This window comes from Enhydra lutris, unplaced genomic scaffold, assembly GCF_002288905.1.
Source record: "Enhydra lutris kenyoni isolate GAN:26980312 unplaced genomic scaffold, ASM228890v2 scaffoldscaffold1, whole genome shotgun sequence".
NCBI classification, from domain to species: domain Eukaryota; kingdom Metazoa; phylum Chordata; class Mammalia; order Carnivora; family Mustelidae; genus Enhydra; species Enhydra lutris.
In genome coordinates, this window is record NW_019154085.1 from 62,244,199 (window position 1) to 62,264,481 (window position 20,283).

The 20,283-nt window shown below is 34.8% G+C and overlaps 1 protein-coding gene across 11 annotated transcripts in view; it reads right to left on the reverse strand.

The window, feature by feature from the left end:
- Positions 1–485: 485 nt before the first annotated feature.
- Positions 486–20,283, reverse strand: part of LOC111144135 (sodium voltage-gated channel alpha subunit 3) — a 78,119-nt gene continuing 58,321 nt past the window's right edge. For all 11 annotated transcript variants that reach the window (XM_022505549.1, XM_022504760.1, XM_022501056.1 and 8 more), the window contains exons 17-26: positions 19,445–19,565; positions 17,870–18,024; positions 16,944–17,117; positions 10,175–10,297; positions 7,426–7,698; positions 6,257–6,310; positions 5,276–5,413; positions 4,076–4,180; positions 2,227–2,497; positions 486–1,717 (exon numbers count right to left, since the gene is read on the reverse strand). In XM_022505549.1, coding sequence (XP_022361257.1) covers positions 522–1,717; positions 2,227–2,497; positions 4,076–4,180; positions 5,276–5,413; positions 6,257–6,310; positions 7,426–7,698; positions 10,175–10,297; positions 16,944–17,117; positions 17,870–18,024; positions 19,445–19,565 — 2,610 coding nt within the window. In that variant the 3' untranslated portion in view covers positions 486–521. The remainder of the gene's footprint in view (positions 1,718–2,226; positions 2,498–4,075; positions 4,181–5,275; positions 5,414–6,256; positions 6,311–7,425; positions 7,699–10,174; positions 10,298–16,943; positions 17,118–17,869; positions 18,025–19,444; positions 19,566–20,283) is intronic.

Below are 20,283 nucleotides of genomic sequence, written 5' to 3' on the forward strand. Positions count from 1 at the left end.
AAAACACTTTTGAAAGTTATTTGAGAGACTTATGGAGTAGGAACACAGGGCTCTTATACGCTTTTTTCTCAACTTAAATAGCATTTACAAAAATAGTGACATAGTATTATGAATAAACTATGAATTAGGGAGCAAGGGAATCCACTAGAACAAATTTTGTAAAAATATGGCAGATATGGAAGTTAAAAATAGAGTGGATGCAAGTACTGTACTAAAGGTGTTTGGTGTAGTTACAATGATCACTTTGCACAATTATCCCTACAGTCTAGATAGCCATTGAGTTTCTCTTCAGCAGTGTCAGCTGGTAATGAAAACAGCAACCTCTTGTCAATCTTGTTGATACCCTGACTCACAGAGTTGTAGTGATGGAGAGGTCACTGTCTTGTTATAGGCACTGACCATATGTATTTATTAAAACAGTCAGTTTGGCATACACCTCCTCTGGGAGTCCAGTTGACACATAGACTTTACCATCATAGGCTGTAAACAATTGATCACAAAGATAATTCTTTGTTTCTTTTTTACTTTTGATTTTCCCTGCCCTCTTTCCCTTTGCTTTCTTTTTCTGGTTTGTCTTTCTCAAACTTTTCTTTGTCTGGTTTTGTTACACTGTCGTAGGAAGGAGGAGATGTGGTAGAGGAACTTCCATCTGTTTTTTCTGGGGTGGAGTTTCCATTTAATTTGTCAATAATCATGTCTTCTTTGATAGGTAAGTCAATCCTTCCTTTAATTGCCTCTTTGTTATATTCACTTGATACCTTTTTTAACCTTTGTCTTAAAAGATAACATCTGAAATTACGCTGAATGATAGCAGCGGACACCTCCTCTTGTTTGCGTTTCAAAGTGGTTGTAATGGGTTCATAGGAGACTTTGGAGGGGTTTGATGCCATGAACCGGTCTTCCATCTGTATTCGAAGGGCATCCATCTCTCCACTCTCACCCAAAACACGCTTTGTAAAGGCAAATAAAATGTCGAGGCAGTGGATCCGGTCCCCACTGACCATGGGCAGGTCCATGGCAATGAGCTGGACTTTGTTTGGTTTTGCTATGAGAAGAGGAGGATCAAGGGCAGCTGCAAAATCAGAGAGCTTGGAGAACTCTATAAACTGGGTGGCATCAGGATCAAACTTCTCCCAGACCTCATAGAACATCTCGAAGTCATCTTCACTCAGGGGCTCTGCACTTTCTTCAGTAGCAACACTGAAGTTCTCCAGGATGACAGCGATGTACATGTTCACCACAACCAGAAATGATATAATGATATAACTCACGAAAAAGAAAATCCCAACAGATGGGTTCCCACAGTCTCCTTTAACTGAGCTTCCAGGGTGAATTGTGTCAGGATCACAGTCAGGGGGTGCACTGTTGAGAATAGGTGCCAGCAGCCCGTCCCAGCCAGCAGAGGTGGTAATTTGGAACAGGCAGATCATGCTGTTGCCAAAGGTCTCAAAGTTGAACATGTCATCAATTCCAGCTTCCTTTTTAACATAGGCAAAGTTGGACATTCCAAAGATGGCGTAGATGAACATGACCAGGAAGAGCAGGAGGCCGATGTTAAACAAGGCAGGAAGGGACATCATCAGAGCAAAGAGCAGCGTGCGGATTCCCTTGGCCCCTTTGATCAGACGCAAGATTCGACCAATCCTGGCGAGCCGGATCACTCGGAACAGAGTAGGAGACACAAAGTATTTTTCTATCAGCTCAGCCAGAAACATGCCTGTGGAAAAATATAGAAAACAGCTAAACAGTGAGTATTTTATGTTTATATGAATGCTTTGTCCTTGCAAGATTTATGAAAACAGCAGGATTGTTATGAGTATAAATTTTTACTAAATATTTGGGTCCACTCCCTAGTATTAGTGATTGGATTACAGAATTTTATTAAATGATTCTTTAATGTTAAAAACCGATATAGATTTTTAGAAAATCCAACAATTAAATAATCTCAGAATGTCATGGCAATTTAAGATTATATACACTTGGTTACTATGAGGAGTTATCCGCACACATGAAATGTGCTGATTACAAACAAAGATTATTTCTGAAATCTCTAAATATATTTTCTATTTTTGAATACCGACATTCTTCAGTTAGAGGAAAAGGAAAGTGTAAACTTTAGAATTATATATATTAACATTCTCAGATCTAATTTCTGTGTTGTACAGCTGTCGGGCTTTGGAAAAATTTACCTACAATGGTACCTCTCTGTAATTAAACTATTCTTACCTACAATGGAGAGAATCACCACCACAAAATCAAAAATGTTCCAACCTATGGTGAAATAGTAGTATCTGAGAGAGACGAGCTTTAGCACAAATTCTCCAGTGAACAAGATAATGAACACAAGGTTGATCCGGGACAAAACTAGAGTCATATATTTGCTCTGGTCATCAGTTTCCACCATCATGGTGACCATGTTGAGGCAGATGAGGATCATGATGCTGATATCAAAGACTTGTCTAGTTACAAAATCAAAGACCATTCCTTGGAATTTGTTCTAGGAAGAGAGAGAGCAGAGAGAAGGTTAATAAATAATGATCCAGTGAAATTGCAAGTGAAGTCCTTCCATATGTGGCCACGAGATGTACGCCCTTCTCACATTAGTCCAAACAATTCTTTGTGCTCCATTTCTCTTCACATTAAAATATGAGGAGGAAATGAAAAAAGTCATTGGATAAGAACAAAACATATTTGGTATATTTAAGTTCCACGGAAAGACAAAACTCAGTAAGACATAAATTGGTGACAATTGGCTGTTAATATGCATGGGCTTTGCTTGATTTAAAAAAAAAAACTATGATAATTTTCATAAAAAATTATGGAAACAAGATTTACAAAGTAGTTTGATACAGACAGACTTTTAGATGGATGAATACCCTAACTCATTTGTCAATATTTCAGGAATTTTGGTTTATATATTATTTCCATCTCTCCCTCCTTCAAAATATATCAGTCACTGTCTATTTTATTCTAACTATGTGTGTCTGTGTGTTTGTTATTTATCTGTCTTTCTTCAAGATCTGTTCTTTATCTATGCTTCAACAAAAATGCATGACACTTTTTCTTCGTTTTGTTAGCAATCATCTCAGGAGTCACATACTTTCAAAGATTACTGTACTCTTATGGTCATTGAATATAGTTCTGTTAGGAAGATAAATATTTAATAATTTAGAATAAAAATATCAAATGAAATTTCACAACTTACTAAAAATCAATTTCATGAATTGACCAAGTTTCCTTCTTTTAAATATATTTAAATGACCTTCAGTAAAGTAGATTTATGCCCTTTTGTGTTTCCTGCTCTACCTCCCCGCTTTGTCGCTTCTAACCTCAACTCCAAAACTCTTAGAAATATGATTAAGTCAAGTCATTGATGGGCTTCATGAGGGCTTGCCAAGTCCCAATTCTGGCAATTACAGGCTTTGACTTTGGGTACGATTTTTTGGGGGGCTCAGCTTCCTTATTCCTTACCCATCTAAGAGATAAGTTATAGTACAAACAGCTCTATGAACATAATCCATCATTATTATGTTTTTTCATATATTATGAAGCTCTACAGAGTATGCATTCTGATTAAGTCTTTTTCTTTTTTGTGTATTTGGTGAAACAAACTATTTTGATGATGCCCTTTTCCTTTTTAAGAAAGTTAAGAGTATTTTCTAATCATATGAATGGAGAGAACAAATAGTATAGAGGGAAGTACTGGGGTAGGATGGGAGTTTTCCAGACTCCATTTATTTAAATGGCAACACGGTGCCATGTAACAAGATTGGGTACGTTCCGGGAAGCAGTAGGTGGCAGCAGGAATATGAAGGCTGCTTTGGAAATAGTTATTGAGAACCTCAAGTTGGACTTTTTCAACTGACAAACTATAAAGAACATTACCTCCTTTTTAAGAATTTAGTAATTCTTATTGAGTATGGCAGTTGTGAATGGTGTTAAACAATATGAACTTCACTATTAGGGCCTATGATATATTGGTAATGTCACTCAGTATGTTCTCATCCAAAGCACTCCCAACTTCATCATATGGAAGTAAGGTTTTAGAATACTAAAAGAGATGAGTAATTCTTACTGCTGGCCGAGGTATGGGCTTCTGAGGTTTCTTGGATCCAAGTTTCTTCATTGCATTGTAGTATTTTTTCTGTTCCTCTGTCATAAAAATGTCTTGACCTCCAAAGTAAAGATATAGTATAAAACCAGTTACAATCTCAATATGTATTACAAGAGCACCAGTACAAAAATATTTCTGAGTCTTTAGTCTTTTCTCAATTTTTAAATGGAAGTTTTCCCATTTCATACACACACATACACACACACACACACACACACACACACACACATATACATATATATATATTCTGCTTTTCTCATTTATGTAAAATTTGGAGTACTTTACTATTTATATAAAACCTATAATCACATAAATCTCTGATTAGTACAGGATTGTAATTTGATTATATTATATTTAGAAGGAGGCTCAGAGATCTCAAATATATTTTTGTGAAAGAAAAAGTGTTTTCTTAGTCCATTTCACTTTTGGCAGTTTTCTTTCTTTATTCAATAATTTTAAGTACCTCCCGTGTGCTAGAAAATGTGACTGTTATCAGAATTAAATAGATAATATGAGATACAATATCTTGTCGTATGGAATAGGAAAATGAAGACAGGTGGAAAATGCATAAGGATATATAAAAAAGTATTGCAGAGACCAAAATAAACCCTGAAGACTCAGAAACAGTCTTTATAAGCTAGGCCTTAACAGATGATCAGAGGTATGCTAGGCAAAGCATTCCAGGTAAAGAAAATACCCTGTGTAAAGTCATAGAGGTACAAGAGCATGGCTTGCTTAGAAAGGGAAAAAAGAAAAAAAATCCATGTGGCTATGTGTGTAACGTATGATAGTGGTGACGGCAGTTATTGACTGAGGAGTAGGGAAGGAGATACAGAAATGTGGTGTGGGAGAAAATGAGGCTAGAAAACTGGCTGGAAATAATTCCCGAAATTCTCTGTAAGCAAGGGTAAAGCATTAGAGGAGGCCCACTGGATGCTTTGAAGCAGTGGTCACAAAGACACTAAAGCAACTCTGCAGAGGAACAACCTAGAGAGGAGCCACCAACTAGAGGCTGGAAACTGCAGCTGAACTGACCACATAGTGAACTGAAAAGAATATAAAAATGATCTAAGTCTGTCTTGACTATGAGTATCCTGACTAGTGGATGTACAACAGACAGAATCTCAGAATGGGGAAAGCTGAGAGCTGAGGAATACTTATCTTCTTTTTCTGTTGGTTGAAGTTATCTATGATTACACCAATGAATAGGTTCAGAGTGAAGAATGACCCAAAGATGATGAAGATGACGAAGTACAAATACATATATAGATTTTCTTCATATACAGGCTGAAGTTTTACCTAAATAGTATTGAAAATATTAAATAATATTTAAAAACATAATAAATACTTAAAATAAGTTAACAATTTAGTGAGTGTTGTTGCTTAATCTAGAGCTATTTTTGCTTTGCCCTGAGATACTGTTCTGCAAAGAAGTTGTTTTTTCAAACTGGTATGATCTAGGATAATGGAAGTTTGTAATTTTTATGCTTGTTCTTGAATCTATTTTTCCTTTGTGGCTTACCTGTACATTTTCTTTAGAGTAAATAACAGTGGTATAACAAGAAATATTTTGAACCTATTATTAGTTTTATAAATTTTTTTGCAGCGTTTTAAATTTGGGTCTGGATTGGTTCTTGAAGATATGGCTTTAATAATAGAACATTAGCTTCTAAGGGGAATGTCATATAAACAGGTAAGTTCTGAGGAATTTTTTTAAATTCCTATTTTCAAAATTGAGTTTCCCTGAAACTTGCTTTTTTTTTTTTTCAAGATATTTTTGGAAGTTGCTTCACAAACTCTGATTTATCATACTCTCCAGGGATAAGGAGAAGCAAGTTACTTTCTCATGAGCAATGTTCCCAATCTTGAGTCTCATTTATAGACCAATTTGATGTCTTCTGATCCCATGCAGTTAGATATCCTTTCATAGTAGATATCTACATATAGATAGATATATCAGACATATATTAACCAAAATACCATCTTTATTGAAGTACATTAGCTTAAGAGGATCATTTCTGTATGTAATTATAAATATTCTGATTGCATCTAATATGAAATTGTTGGTCATTCACTTAAACTATTACAAATGTTCACTACGGAAAATCTTCTAATTATTAATAGTATTTGAGTGATACTTACATCTCGTGAATCAACAGCTGCATACATAATATCCATCCAGCCTTTAAATGTGGCCTGTGAACAATACATATTTGAATTCTGCATAAAAACCTAATTTAAGAATGCGGCATTTTACCATATGAAATTCTGATAGTGTTACTACAAGTAGGTTTTTGTATGATATCATAAAATTCTGTATCAAGAGATTGAAATGAATTGAATCAAGAAATCGAATTGAAGTAGAATATGATTGTATTTAGAGTCTGGAATTCATTTTCTTTCTCTTGGAAGATATTAATTTTCTTCTTACAAAAATTTAACTAGAGGCTTGATTCATAGAAAACCCATCTCAGTCTCAAATCCTTTCTATACTGAAATATAAGCTCTGTTATTCAAACCTATGGTGTGTTTAAACACAGCTCAGTTGTTTTCATTAGTGAGTTACTGATTAGTTAATATGTGGTCAGTTAAGCCAAAATTATTAACATTATACATTTTGAAATCTATTCCATAAGATTTGTATTTCTGCAAATAGTAGAACCATACTCCTTAGACGTTGGCACAATAAATTTTCTGGCTAATAATTTATTTTTTAATTTTTAATATATATTTTAAAGATTCATTTATTTATTTATTTGACAGGGAGAGAGAGACAGAGAGAGAGGTTACACAAGCAGGGGGAGTGAGAGATGGAGAAGCAGGCTTCCTGCTGAGCAGAGAGCTCGATGCGGGGCTCCATCCCAGGACCCTGGGATTATAAGCTGAGCTGAAAGCAGATGCTTAACGACTAGCCACCCAGGCACCCCCTAGGCTAATAACTTATACATTTAATTAATCACTAAAATATGTACATTGTTATTTTAACATATAAAATTGCTCCTTTGGCAATGATTGCTAAGGAAAACTAAAAACAGTAATAATACAATAGCACTCAATAATATAATAAGAAAAAAAAACCAGGAAGCAGGAAAATAAGGCCATATTTAACGTACTAAAAGCTGAACATTGGGGAAATACACATTAAAATAACTGCAAAACATCTTAAAGTCAAGTTAAGCTAATAGTATATGTGTTATCACCAACTGCTTTTGTACTGTCAGATAATTTTATTCAAGCAAAGAACATCAGAGAAATGATCTTTTGTGAAACATTTTGAAAATGTTTCCAGAATTCATACAGTGGTAACTTACCACTTGAAGCAATGCAAGATAGCCAGCGCCAACATTATCAAAGTTTACTTTGACGTTTTTCCACCGAGCTTGCTTGCCAAGAGCCTGACAGTCGCTCAGATTGTTGACTTCACTAACTTCAAACATGTTACCCGTTGTCGTGTTAACACAGTGGTAGAACTTGCCAGCAAACAAATTCACACCCATGATGCTAAAGATCAGCCAGAAGATGAGACATACCAAGAGTACATTCATGATAGAGGGAATTGCTCCAACAAGAGCATTCACAACAACCTAGAAGAGAAAAAGCCACTTACAAATTGCTAGAATGAAAACCATTCCTTTCATTTATTTATTTAATACTAAAATGGGTGCAAAAAGAGTTAAATAAAAATCTAGGTGGGTAAGTTGTTTCTCGTCATGTTTTCTAGGACATATGTAAAAGGGAAAATAAACAGTAACACAACTAAATAGCTAAAGGATTTAAGGAAAGCAAAATATACCAAAGTGTGAAAAGAAATAAAAACCTGATATATAGTAAGATGGAGTCAGAAAATGTTTGTATGCTGGGGAAAAAAGAAAAAAAAAAACGCATTAAATACCAACAGAAGAAATAATCGTCATTCAGCAATACATTTTAATTTTTAGGAGTGTTAATGAATGATGAACTGAAAACATGGTTAAACAAACCCTTTGCAAATAAAGTATTAGTAATGCCTTAAATCTGCCTCCTCAGATCAAGTCAACTTTTTATCACTACGAAGATAGGGTTAAGAATTTGCAAGGTAAATTCTTTTTTTCTCTATTGGTAAATCCCAATTTAAAAAACTATATTAAATGAGATGGACTTTATCTCTGGACATAAAAATAACAAATATGTCCTCATTATTATTCTAAATCTCTCAAATGTTCACTTTAGTGTACATGTTACTTCATCAACCTAAGCTGACCTGTTTCATGAAGAAGAAATCAAGTTACCTATTCTCTCATTAAATTCAAAAGCTTGAGATGTATTTTGAAATTCCTAGGGAGGCTGATAGCATCTTTACTTATCTAATTTAATCTGATTAATAGTGGACTCTTTAGTTAAGCATTTATGTTAAATGAAACTATTGTTTTAAAATAATGTAAATATTATGTTAGAAATCAATACCAAAAATTTTTAAATTGACATCAAAATCTGAAATCCAAAATTGTAAAAATTTCATATACTACTTGAATGAATTTGATTTCTTTTAGAAATTAAGTTATATAATACTTGCCAAGTTTCTTTGCTACTACAATTTGTGTAAAATGACCTCCACAAATTTTCTTATCAAATAACTGTGTGGTACATTTTACCATGTTTCATAGCTGGAACATTAATTCCGTCATATGATTGAATTAAAAATGCCAAACAATATTTTTTCAGATTAGAGCAAATTTATAAGTTTCTTATTTTGTTCATTGCTATCTTCCCTCAAAAAGGAATTGCTAAAGTGAAACCATGCAAGCAAATGAGGGCTTAAGTAGTGTTAGTAATGGCAAAAATTGGTTTGAATAGAACTTGAAATTTTGTAACAATTTTTTATGAATTTTGTGACTTTTTTTTATCAAGTAGCACTGAAATGAAATTAGAATATAAAACCAAATATTTCTTTGCTTACAGAGCTTCTGGAAAGTCTAGAGAGTGGTTTCATTTTCCGTGATGGGTGAATCTCTAAGTCAAGGCTGAAGTGTTTTTATTGCTCTAAACAAACCTTCTAACATAAAAGCCTATGGCCAGGGAGAAATTCAATATCTCTGTGCATTTGCATGCTGGATTAAACAAACCTGTCCTTTGAAATAGTATTTCGAGGGGTGTTACAAGTGGTTGTGTATCTAAATAAGTGTGTACTTTATGTGTAAATGCAAAAAATATACACTAAGGTGAAGAGGAAAATACATGTTGTGGAAAAAGTGAACCTCATTCAGAATGCTTACTTAAAAGAGCAATCTTTAAAACAAACTCCAGGGGTTGCCTGAAATGCCTGGTTAATTATTCTAACCCTTTATTTTGGTTGCTTATTAGAATGTACAGATTTTATCAGAGACTACAATTTAGAGTTGTTTTCTTGTACAACAAGTATTTTTGTTACTGATACTAATTGAAGAAGTAAAGCAGACAAAAACCATTTACCTTTCATTCATTACCAGTGATTTTTGAAGAATCAAACTGCCTATTGGGAGGAAGAAAAACCCCTAGTAGGATGAATGTCTGTAGTAAAAAATCATTTAAATATGTATAATAAGCAATGAAAAGAAATAAATGGCAGCATATTTTTTTTGGATGTTGTGGAAACACCCTTGAACTATCGTCAGAAGACTTGGATTCCAGTCTTAGTTCTGCCACAAACAATTTCTGAGGACTTGTTGAAATAAACTTCGGTTTAAGGTGGCTGGCCTTAGTGATATCTAAGATTCCTGCTCTGAAATTCTATAATTCCATGAAGTAAATATCAGAGGACTATGGTACCCATCTGTATCTAAATCTTTACCTACATTTAATTCTGATATGAATCATCAGAGATATTTTTTTTTTAAGATTTTATTTATTTATTTGACAGAGAGAGATCACAAGTAGGCAGAGAGGCAGGCAGAGAGAGTGTGAGGGAAGCAGGCTCCCTGCTGAGCAGAGAGCCCGATGCGGGACTCGATCCCAGGACCCTGAGATCATGACCTGAGCCGAAGGCAGCGGCCCAACCCACTGAGCCACCCAGGCGCCCCATCAGAGAGATTTTATTCTTCTTACCCTCATGCCTTCAAACCGGGATAGAGCTCTTAGAGGTCTTAAAGCCCTTAATGTCCTTAGGGATTTAATGGCACCAAGTTCTGAGTAGCCGAGAGCATTGGCTACCAAGCTAACCAAAGAAACCTACAAAAAAGAAAAGATATTAATAGTTCACCTGGAAATAAACTGTTGACTGAAGGCATAAGATATGGTGTTTATTCTTTAATACCAACTAAATAAAATTCAGACATATCTTGGCAGCCTTTATCTTCCACATAGTGGGTTCATTTTATATTCATGTTATTGCTTATCTTACCAATGAAAATAATCTCTGCCCATTTTTTCCCCAAAGATTTTATTCATTTATTTAACAGAGAGAGACACAGTGAGAGGGGAACACAAGCAGGGGGAGTGGGAGAGGGAGAAGCAGGCTTCCCACTGCGCAGGGAGCTCAATGCAGGGCTCCATCCCAGGACCCTGGGATCATGACCTGAGCCAAAGGCAGCCGCTTAATGACTGAGCCACTCAGGCGCCCCTCTGCCCATTTTTATAAACATGTGAGACCTTCCAGTTAGATATTTCAACCCACGGAATCCCTTTCAACCTGTGGATATACCACTGGTGATTCAGGATTTGGTTCAAAAGCCAGATCCTCCATGGATCTGTGCTTAATATCATTAGTTGGAAATCATGTTTCCTCTTCTGAACTTATGTAGTATCTTGGTTATGTGTACTGGAAGCATTTCCCATTTAATAGAATCAATTGATTATGTATCTTCTTTCCCCCTGCCAGGTCACATAAACTTTTTATGGGCTGGGATGAAACATTCTTCTCTTATGGTGCCTAATACTGTCTGGTTAAATAAGCTTTAGTCAATATGTGTTGGATAAATAAAAATAAAATAATTTTATCTGAAAAAAATTTTATCAGACTATGTTGTAGTTTCCTGATAATGAAGAAATGTTTATCTGAACTTCTGGACCTATAATTCATAGTGATAATACATCTTCTGATATTTACACATATACTAAATTTTACTTAGATATATGAAAGGTTAAAGAAGACATACCTTTTTTGAGAGGAAGAGACTTTATTTGCTTATTTTTTCTTTCAATATAATAACATTTATTGAACATTTACTGTATGCAAGGTTCTGTTCTAAGTGCCTTATGCATGTAAATCTTAAGAAGTAGGTACTATTACTATTGCCTTTTCACTGGTGAGGGCGTTGAGCACCCCTGCACCCTCCTTACACCACCCCGAGAAAAGGGATGTATGGTAATAAGAGGTGGAGTTGGGTGGGTCTTGAACCCAGGTGATCTGACTTCAAAACCATATCTTAACCTTTTGCATACATGATCAAAAATTTGTTCCTTATCTGAACCACAGAACATGGAAAATGGTTTGAGTGACTATCTTTTCAGTTCTTGCAAGGGCAGTACAAATGCATCTAGGACTTTCCTTGAGGCATAGGGAGGAGTTAATTCATTATATCCATGGGAAGGTTTAAAGGCATTGGGGCTTAATTTCTTGCAAGAAGGGTCATTGAAAATGAATCTATCTAAATGAATCCTTCCAAGAGTCTTTTTTTTTTCCTTCCAAGAGTCTTGTGAGTTAGGATGGAAACGAATCTGCCCAAGAACACATGGTTTAAAGGGTGACGTAAAAACTAGAACTGAAGCTTTAGAGGAAAATGGAGCCACTCTTCCCTCATTGTTTAACTTAGCATACATCTCAGAGAATTTAACAGAAAAATAAATGACTAGTGGCAGGATAATTTATTGAGCTATTCATTTCTGTCTACTGTTCGCTGCCACAGAAGACTGGAAAGATGGGAAAGGTTATTAGAGAATGTGTGGGCTTATATTTTCTGGGCTCCTTTGCCTCGGAAGTATTAGCAGCAGCTCTAGGCTTTTCGAGCTTCTTTCAGAATACTTCCCTCATGCTCTTCAAGTCCTTTATTGGAGAACTGGGCATTTAAAGGGAAGTGGCTGCAAATTCCTCACAACCTGAAGTAAGAAAGCTTATGGTTTGAAAAGAAAAGAAAGGCAATGGCCAAAATCAGAGAGTACTGGATGGATAGGAAATTCGAGATTCAAAGGCTGGGAGACACCACTTCCATATAACCACCCCACAGTGGAGTGACTCTGTGAGTTTCTAGAGAATTGGGACATTAGTGAATTTCTTTTAATAGACCTTATCCTATTTTGTGTAGGACAAAAATTCATTTATTGAGTTAACTAATGCAAAAAACTTAATATACCTTAAAGGCAATTTTGAAATAAATATTTTTAAAGATTTGCAATGTACTTAAAATTTGAAGATACCAACACATATTGGTAGTGTGCTGTTTTACTTATTATCTCTGTCTGAGAGTAGCCAAATGACTAGTCTAAGAAAAGGTAACAAGGGGCAAGGCTGTAACTAGAATTTATGTCTTCTGAGTTGTAGCCCAGTGTGTCTTCCACCTCAACAAACAGGTCCCCAACCTTTCAATATATAGTATTTTTATCCTCATCTCTTATGTGCTAAACATAAAAGGCACTTGCTAATGTGTGCAACGTTTAACAGAAGCCCTTTGACAAAAACTGAAATTTTAGTATAAATTTATATGAATCTAGGTGCCTCACAATACAGCGAATATATAACTGTCTATGTTAGAAGTTTCAGGGGGATGGCTGTAATCCACACCTTTCTGCATTCCTATGGCAGTGAGATTGAGAAAGAGAAATAATGCAGGAGGGATTTGATGGTTCTGAAGAAGACCCTATAAGTTCTGTGATTGTTTATTGAACCACATAATATGAATGTATTTCTCTTTAAAATGGCTAAATATAATTTTTTTAAGTTCAGTATGAGCAAGTTGAAATAAAAATCATACAATTACTTCCATGCATTCCAGTGAGACATTTCAATCCAAACACTTGTATAATTTTTGATAGCAAAATCTAGAAGCATTCTCTTTAAAGTGGGCTAAAAGAAATGCCCACTACCAACATTCTTTTCTTTTTTTAAACATTTTTTGGAAAAAGAAATGAGGCTGTATGAATTTGAAAAGCAGAATAATTCATTATTTGCAGATATATTGTTGTTGACCTCAAAAAACCAAGGGGAAAAAGTGAAAAACTATTATAAGCAATGCTATAATTATTTTAGGTGCTAACCAATATATTTTTTCATATATTTTTTAAAAAGTTGTGTAGGAGTCTTTTGTAACTGGATAAACTTTAAAATATTAACATGAAAAAGTAAAACTTAAATATTATTATTATTTAAAGATTTTATTTATTTATTTGTCGGAGAGAGAGAGAGCACAGGCAGGCAGAGTGGCAGGCAGAGGCAGAGGGAAAAGCAGGCTTCCTGCTGAGCAAGGAGCCTGATGTGGGACTCCATCCCAGGATGCTGGGATCATGACCTGAGCCAAAGGCAGCCGCTTAACTGACTGTGCCACCCAGGCATACCAAAACTTAAGTATTATTTTAAGAAGAAGAACAAAGAGGACTGACTCCACCAGATATTAAAAGCAATTATAAATATGCAATAATTAAAGCTGTCATATTAGTAGACAAAGAAATGAATGAAACAAAATAAAGTCCATATTCTACCTAAGACTTGCCAAGATTTAGCATGTACATAAGGGTAGCATTTCAAATTAGAGGTGAAAAAAATAAATGAGAAACCATTTTGAAGAAAATAATACTGGATCCTAACCTCACACCTTACACCAAAACAAATTTCAGACTGATTAAAAATGAAAATGACATAATAAAAATGGATGAAGAAACACAAAACTCAAATTGTAAAATTGGGGAAAAACATGGAAAAATGTTTTAATAATTTTGATATGAAAGGGTCTTAAGAAGCATGACCCAACCAAGAAGGGGAAAAAATAAGACTGATAGATTTGACCAAATCAGTATGAAATATTTCTTCATGACAAAAAAAAAAAAAAAAAAAAAAAAAAACCAAAGCCAAGAAACAAAAACCCAAATAGGAAAAACAATCACATCACATGTGACAAAATAGCTTATTTTTAAATTTTACTTGTTTGCCTCTTTACTGTTTGTTCCTTCCTTCCACAAGGTGTGAGCTCTAACAGGGCTTGGTCTGCTCATGTTCATACCTCCTTTGTTTAAAATAGCATATGGTCCTTTTTAGGTGCTCAACACATTTATTGAATAAATGAATCAATGTTAAGAGATTGGATAGATAGTCCACCGCAGTCTACTTTTAGGTAAGGAATTGAACAGATTTTATATATATATATATATATATATATATATATATATATTTAAAGATTTTATTCATTTATTTGACAGACAGAGATCACAAGTAGGCGGAGAGGCAGGCAGAGAGAGAGAGGGGAGGAAGTAGGCTCCCTGCGGAGCAGAAAGCCTGATTTAGGGCTCGATCCCATGACCCACTCAGGAGCCCTCAGATTATATTTTTTTATACAAATAAATTTTTCAAGGTTTGAAAGCATATTCCTTCTGGTTTGCAGTACTTCACTTACACCTCAGATTTTTTTTTTTGGATACGCTTTCTGTAGTTTTTTAGTTTTTTTACATCAATGTACTTGATGGACTGGTGAAACTCTTTTAAGTATGTTTTTACTTGTACTTTTAAAAACAGTTTTAGCACTCCATTTACTGAGGTTATATTAATCCACATATTTCTGCCCTGGCTTTGTAAAGAAGAATAGACCCATTTAAGATAACATGACTTGCCCCAAAGTAGAAGGCTTTAATTACCCACTTTCAGTCTACTAATTGAGACTCGCTAAAAGGGAAGTAATTTTTTGGGGCATATTCTTTGAAATTAAATTTATTCATTTAGACATTTTTCAGTAGATACTTAAGTATCTATATTAGGTGTCTCTAAGGATACAAACAGGATACAAAACCCCTGCTCTTGAGAGAGTTTTACATCTTACTCATATTTTCTGTATGGGCCAACTATATGGAAGTACTTGAAGTACAATGTAGTATTTCAGTAAATGTAAAATTTTTAGTAAATAATACTTCAGTAAATTTCAGAATTCTCTGGAGAAGTTCTATTACATTTGTAAATGATCTTCAATGCATGACAAAATCTTTCTGAACCAGAGAGGATTCTTAAATGTATTCAGTGTTCCATCATTTCAGGAAAAAGCTGGAGATTACAAATGCTAAATCCCAAAGCCAGTTCCAAAAATACAGTATTACATTTATAACAGATAAGAAACCCCTGGAGTAAAGAAGAAATGAATTGGGAATTAGGAAATTTGGACACTGATCTCAGCTTTGTTACTAAGTAGTTGTTTGATCTTAGGAAAATTATTTAAACTCAGGCTTCAGTTTCCTAATGTCTAGAATAAAGCCTAGATATTCTTTGAAGCTCATTCCGGCTGCAGACTGTAAGAACATTAAACTTCCCTTTCTGGATAGCTTTTCAGGATAACATTAAAATTCACCTCTATTATCCATTTAAAGCCGACCATGGAAATTGGAAATCATTTCTGGTCTATTAAAGTGACTTGGGAGCAGATTTCTTATCAACTCAAAGAGTTAAACACATTTTGGTTATAGCACTCTAAGTATGTATGTGTGTCAGAAAGGGGAGTAGAATTTAGATAGGCCCGTACTGGTCAAAATGATAAAAAGAATGAATGTACACATACAGCAATTATTGATTCTTATTGGCAAGTGTTAGAGCTAAAAATAAAGTGCTTTATGATTGCTAGGGAACAGCTAGAGATAGTGCTTAAAGTACCTAGTTTTGTTGGGAGGCTGTAAAGCCTTGTGCAATGGAATATCCCATACTACAAAGAACCAGATGCCTGTCATTTTGCCCCAGTGCTTCTTCATTGCTTGGAATAAGAAAATAGGCTGCAAGTCAGACAGATCCTATAACTGGTAATGTTTTTATGACTACTCACCCCAGGGTAATCAGATTCAAAGCAGGGCTCTTACACCTAACTATTTGCATGGTAAATTTCTGAATAGCTACTGGGGTATCTAACTATTGATTTAAGAATGGAAATGTATTTTATTGTCTCTGTGGGTATGTGGCTGAATAAATACAGTAAATCGGTTGTTTTAACATTATTTAGTAACAGTACTCTTGTAAGGGATTAAAATGCAATCTCACAATTCGTGGCCCTAAATTTTTTTTTTAAATATATATATATATATATATATTTATTTGAGAGAGAGCGACAGAGATAGCAAGAACACAAGTGGGGAGAGGGAGAAGCAGGCTTCCTGCTAAGCACGTCTGACTCGGGACTCGATTCCAGGACCCTGGGATCACGACCTGAGCTGAAGGCAGATGTTTAACCGACTGAGCCACCCAGGAGTCCCAAATCTTTCTTAATTTTACCTCCTGGAGTTTTGTGTTTTTTTTTTTTTTTTTAATGTAACTGTTAATAAGCTAAGTGCTTAGATCTGTCAACAGATTTTTAGCTATTTCCTACCTTGAGGTCCTTAATTTTTGGAAAAAAGAACTGTCTGCTTATGGCATAGAACACTCTGTGTTTTCCTTACCACTGTCCACATTTTTTGGACCTCTTCTACCCTTTCCCATGAAACTTTCCTAATTTTTATATTTATTGTGTAATAAATGTGTGTGTGTGTGTGTGGTTTTGTGTGTGTGTGTGTGTGTGTGTGTGTGTGTGTGTTTAGGTGCAGAGTTGTGTCAGCATTAGTAAAACTAGGTTCTCAAAATCAAGGTTTTAATCATAGGAATATATGAAATGTCAAACTTGCCTCTTTAAAAAGTAATTTCATAAAAACCACTGAGGATACTTACATCAACAATTAAGAAATCTAGCCAGCACCAGGCATTGGTGAAATATGTTTGAAATCCATAAGCTACCCATTTGAGGAGCATTTCCAGAATGAATATGTAAGTGAAGACCTTGTCAGCATATTCTAGCATGGTTTTGATGGTCTTTCGCTGTTCAATGTATATATCTTCAAAAGCCTGTGAATCAAGAATGTTTTTATTTTACTTGAAAGGCTGGCATCCCCCAAGTACTTGATGAAATTGCTTAGCATAATATCGGATACAAAGCAGTAATTTGATAAATATTGGCTAATATCTGACAAACATCAGACAAAAGCTAGAGACTAAAACTAACAGAAAATGTTGGCAAGGAAATGTCAATATCTTTACTGATATAGTATGTTTTTTTTTTCCTGCCTCTCACCCCCAAATCTCTATCTCAATTACTGCTATAAAGACATGATTTTAGAGAAGTAATGTGAACTCAAGAAATAACTAGAAGTTCTGGTAATGAGGGATAGACTTGGCCTATTCCAACATTACTTTCAATGATTCCCTGACTGATTTGGCTTATTTTGAAAGAGTAAATTAATTATATATAAAGAAAACAAAATACGCTTTTAGTCCAGAAATGTTAATATAATTATTAGGGCAAACTGGATGGTATTTAACATGGAAGTTAACGTAGTTACAGAATGTCTCTGTAAATGGATGTCTCAGTGAGGAAAACATCTATTAGATAAATACCAGATGAGAAATTCCATCTGGCTGTTCATAGTTTTGATTTATTATGTACTTCATTTTGCATAGTTAAACCCTGGGTGCCATGCCTTGCCAGGCATAGATATACCTTCCCTTTTGCTTCTTAAACTCAGTGTCTGCTTGTGGTATTTTCAGAAAATAAGTTATTTCACTGGAACCTGACTCTTATCACTTTGCATTTCATTTACCAAAGCACCACTGCTGAGAAGAATCATGAAGACAATGAAAGTCTCAAACCAGTTGTGTTCAACAATGCTGTAGCAGGTTTTCCGAAGATTCCACCAGACCTTTCCTTTGCCTTCTTCTATACTTACTTGACAGAATGGAAACTTTTTAATACATCCTAAAATATAGCATTAAATAGAAGAAGTTAGAAAAAAACATGTTTTGTACAAAACATGTTTTGTACAACCTATGGATTCAACAATCGCATACATACTAAGTGCTCACCGCAGTAAGTGTAATCACCATCTGTCACATACAAAGTTATTACAGTATTACTGACCGTATTCTCCTTGCTAAATCTTTCATCTCCATGACTTGTTTGTCTTGTAACTGGAAGTTTGTACCTATTAATCTCCTTTATCTATTTTGCCCATCACCCTACCCACCTACTTTGCTTTCCCAACCACCTTCATCTTTTCTAGAAAATATACTTAAATCTTAGATAGGAAAAAGTAAACTTGGTTGCTTTCTTCCATGCCAATCCCAGATCATCATTTACAGGGTAACTGGGTACTTCATTCCTTAGTCATCTCAACATCCTACCTATACAATGACTCATTCTCAGTGTTATATATTTAGCTAGACTCCTAAAATTCAAGGAATTACTTTATCGAGGGTTGTATGAATATAAATAGTTTCATTATTAACACTAGTTAGAATCTCTCTTTGCCTCAAGGCCATTGATGGAAATAGGGTCCAAGAATACCTCTCAGGTCTGGGGAAAAGCTGCATGTTTCAAATTGCTTATTAATCTTTTGATGTGATCCTGAATTTTTCACTTCCTTCTTTTCATGCACAGAAAAGACCCCTGTCTTCTAGGTATCATCCACTGTCAGTTTTCCCAAGCTAATTTATTTTCACCCTCAGTGCTTTCCTTAGTTATACCTATGACTCATCTTGTTAGTCAGTATCACTGTTCCTTTGTCCTCCCCCTCCTAGATTTCATATTATTTCTCATTTCCATCCATTCCTTGCTCTAACTCTCTGAGCTACTACTCACTGGATTGAACCCAATCACATTGAATCAGCAAATCTTTATTGATTTGTGTGGAAGACTTTGTACTGATCACTACGAGAGCACTGTTTTGCCTGTCAAGGCTCTACAGTATATCTGCATCCCCAAACAGCTCTGATCACAGCACAAATTAACCACATTTGAAACTGTGAAGGATGGTGTGTAATTACTGCAGCATCTATAAATCAAATTGCCAATGAGGTCTGAAGGGATTGCAGTCATTATCAATGAGATGACATTCCAGAATGCCATTTATCTCATAGGATTAGCTTCTCCACATTCTGAAGGGTAAAGAAAACAACAACAAAAAAGACAGGTCAGATCATCTTAATTGTCCAGGCACAGTCACTGCTATAATATAATCTGGAAATATAGATAAGTTAACTTTTCAGAAGAAAAGAGAAAAAGCAAAGATAAACATGCCCTTACCATTTCTTTGAAATAGTTCCCTCAAGTGGGGTATTTTTGGTCACTGTAAGAAAAGAGGGGAGATTGAACTTTAATCCTATTAGAGCTTGTTTACCTTCAGTAAAGCAAGCTTCCGGTTTAAGGTCTTCCTCAGGTTCAATTTCAGCTTGTTCGCCTTCTCGGGGTGGAGCAACATCAACTGTGCTTCCTTCAGATGAGCTGGTTGCATTTAATTTCTAGAAAGAAACCCCATTGCAAATTGTGATTTTTCTCCCTTTTTATTCAGCTTATTTGGAAACTCTTTGTCATAGTGTGAAAAAATGATAGCGATCACATTTGACTCTATTAACATTTCTGATAAATTATGTACTAATAATTTAACATAATCAAAGTCCTAATATTTAAAACAATGTAACTACTGACCTGATTCAGACAGAAAGAGGTTAGACAGCATTCAACGTGGGTGATTTGGAAAGGATGAACTGTACTGGTTAATTTGTTTTATGATATCTATTTGTATATGGATGTCATATGAAATAGTTTAATAAGTTAATTCTCAGGCCAAATCAAAAATAGTTTGATGAAAGTTTGATATGCTGACATTCACTACTGATTATATTAATTAAAATATATTAAATTAAATTGTAATTTCCACTTCTTACGATGGAATTTTTCAGAGCAAAGACCATTACCAGTTGTCTCTAACTACTGTCCATGTTTCTGTAATTTTAGAAAGGAAGAGCAGCATATTAACATTAGTCACAGTCATTATATTTCAACTTTGAGCTATATTTTTCCTCTGGCTTACATAATCTTCTAACTTTACTAGCAGAAAAATGATGGATCTCTCTCTCTCTCTTTGAACTGCTTAAATGAATTCAATATTGCCAAAGAATTCTAAATGAAATGGAAATTTCTTCATAAATGGCATTGGGCAGAATCTGTATAGACCTT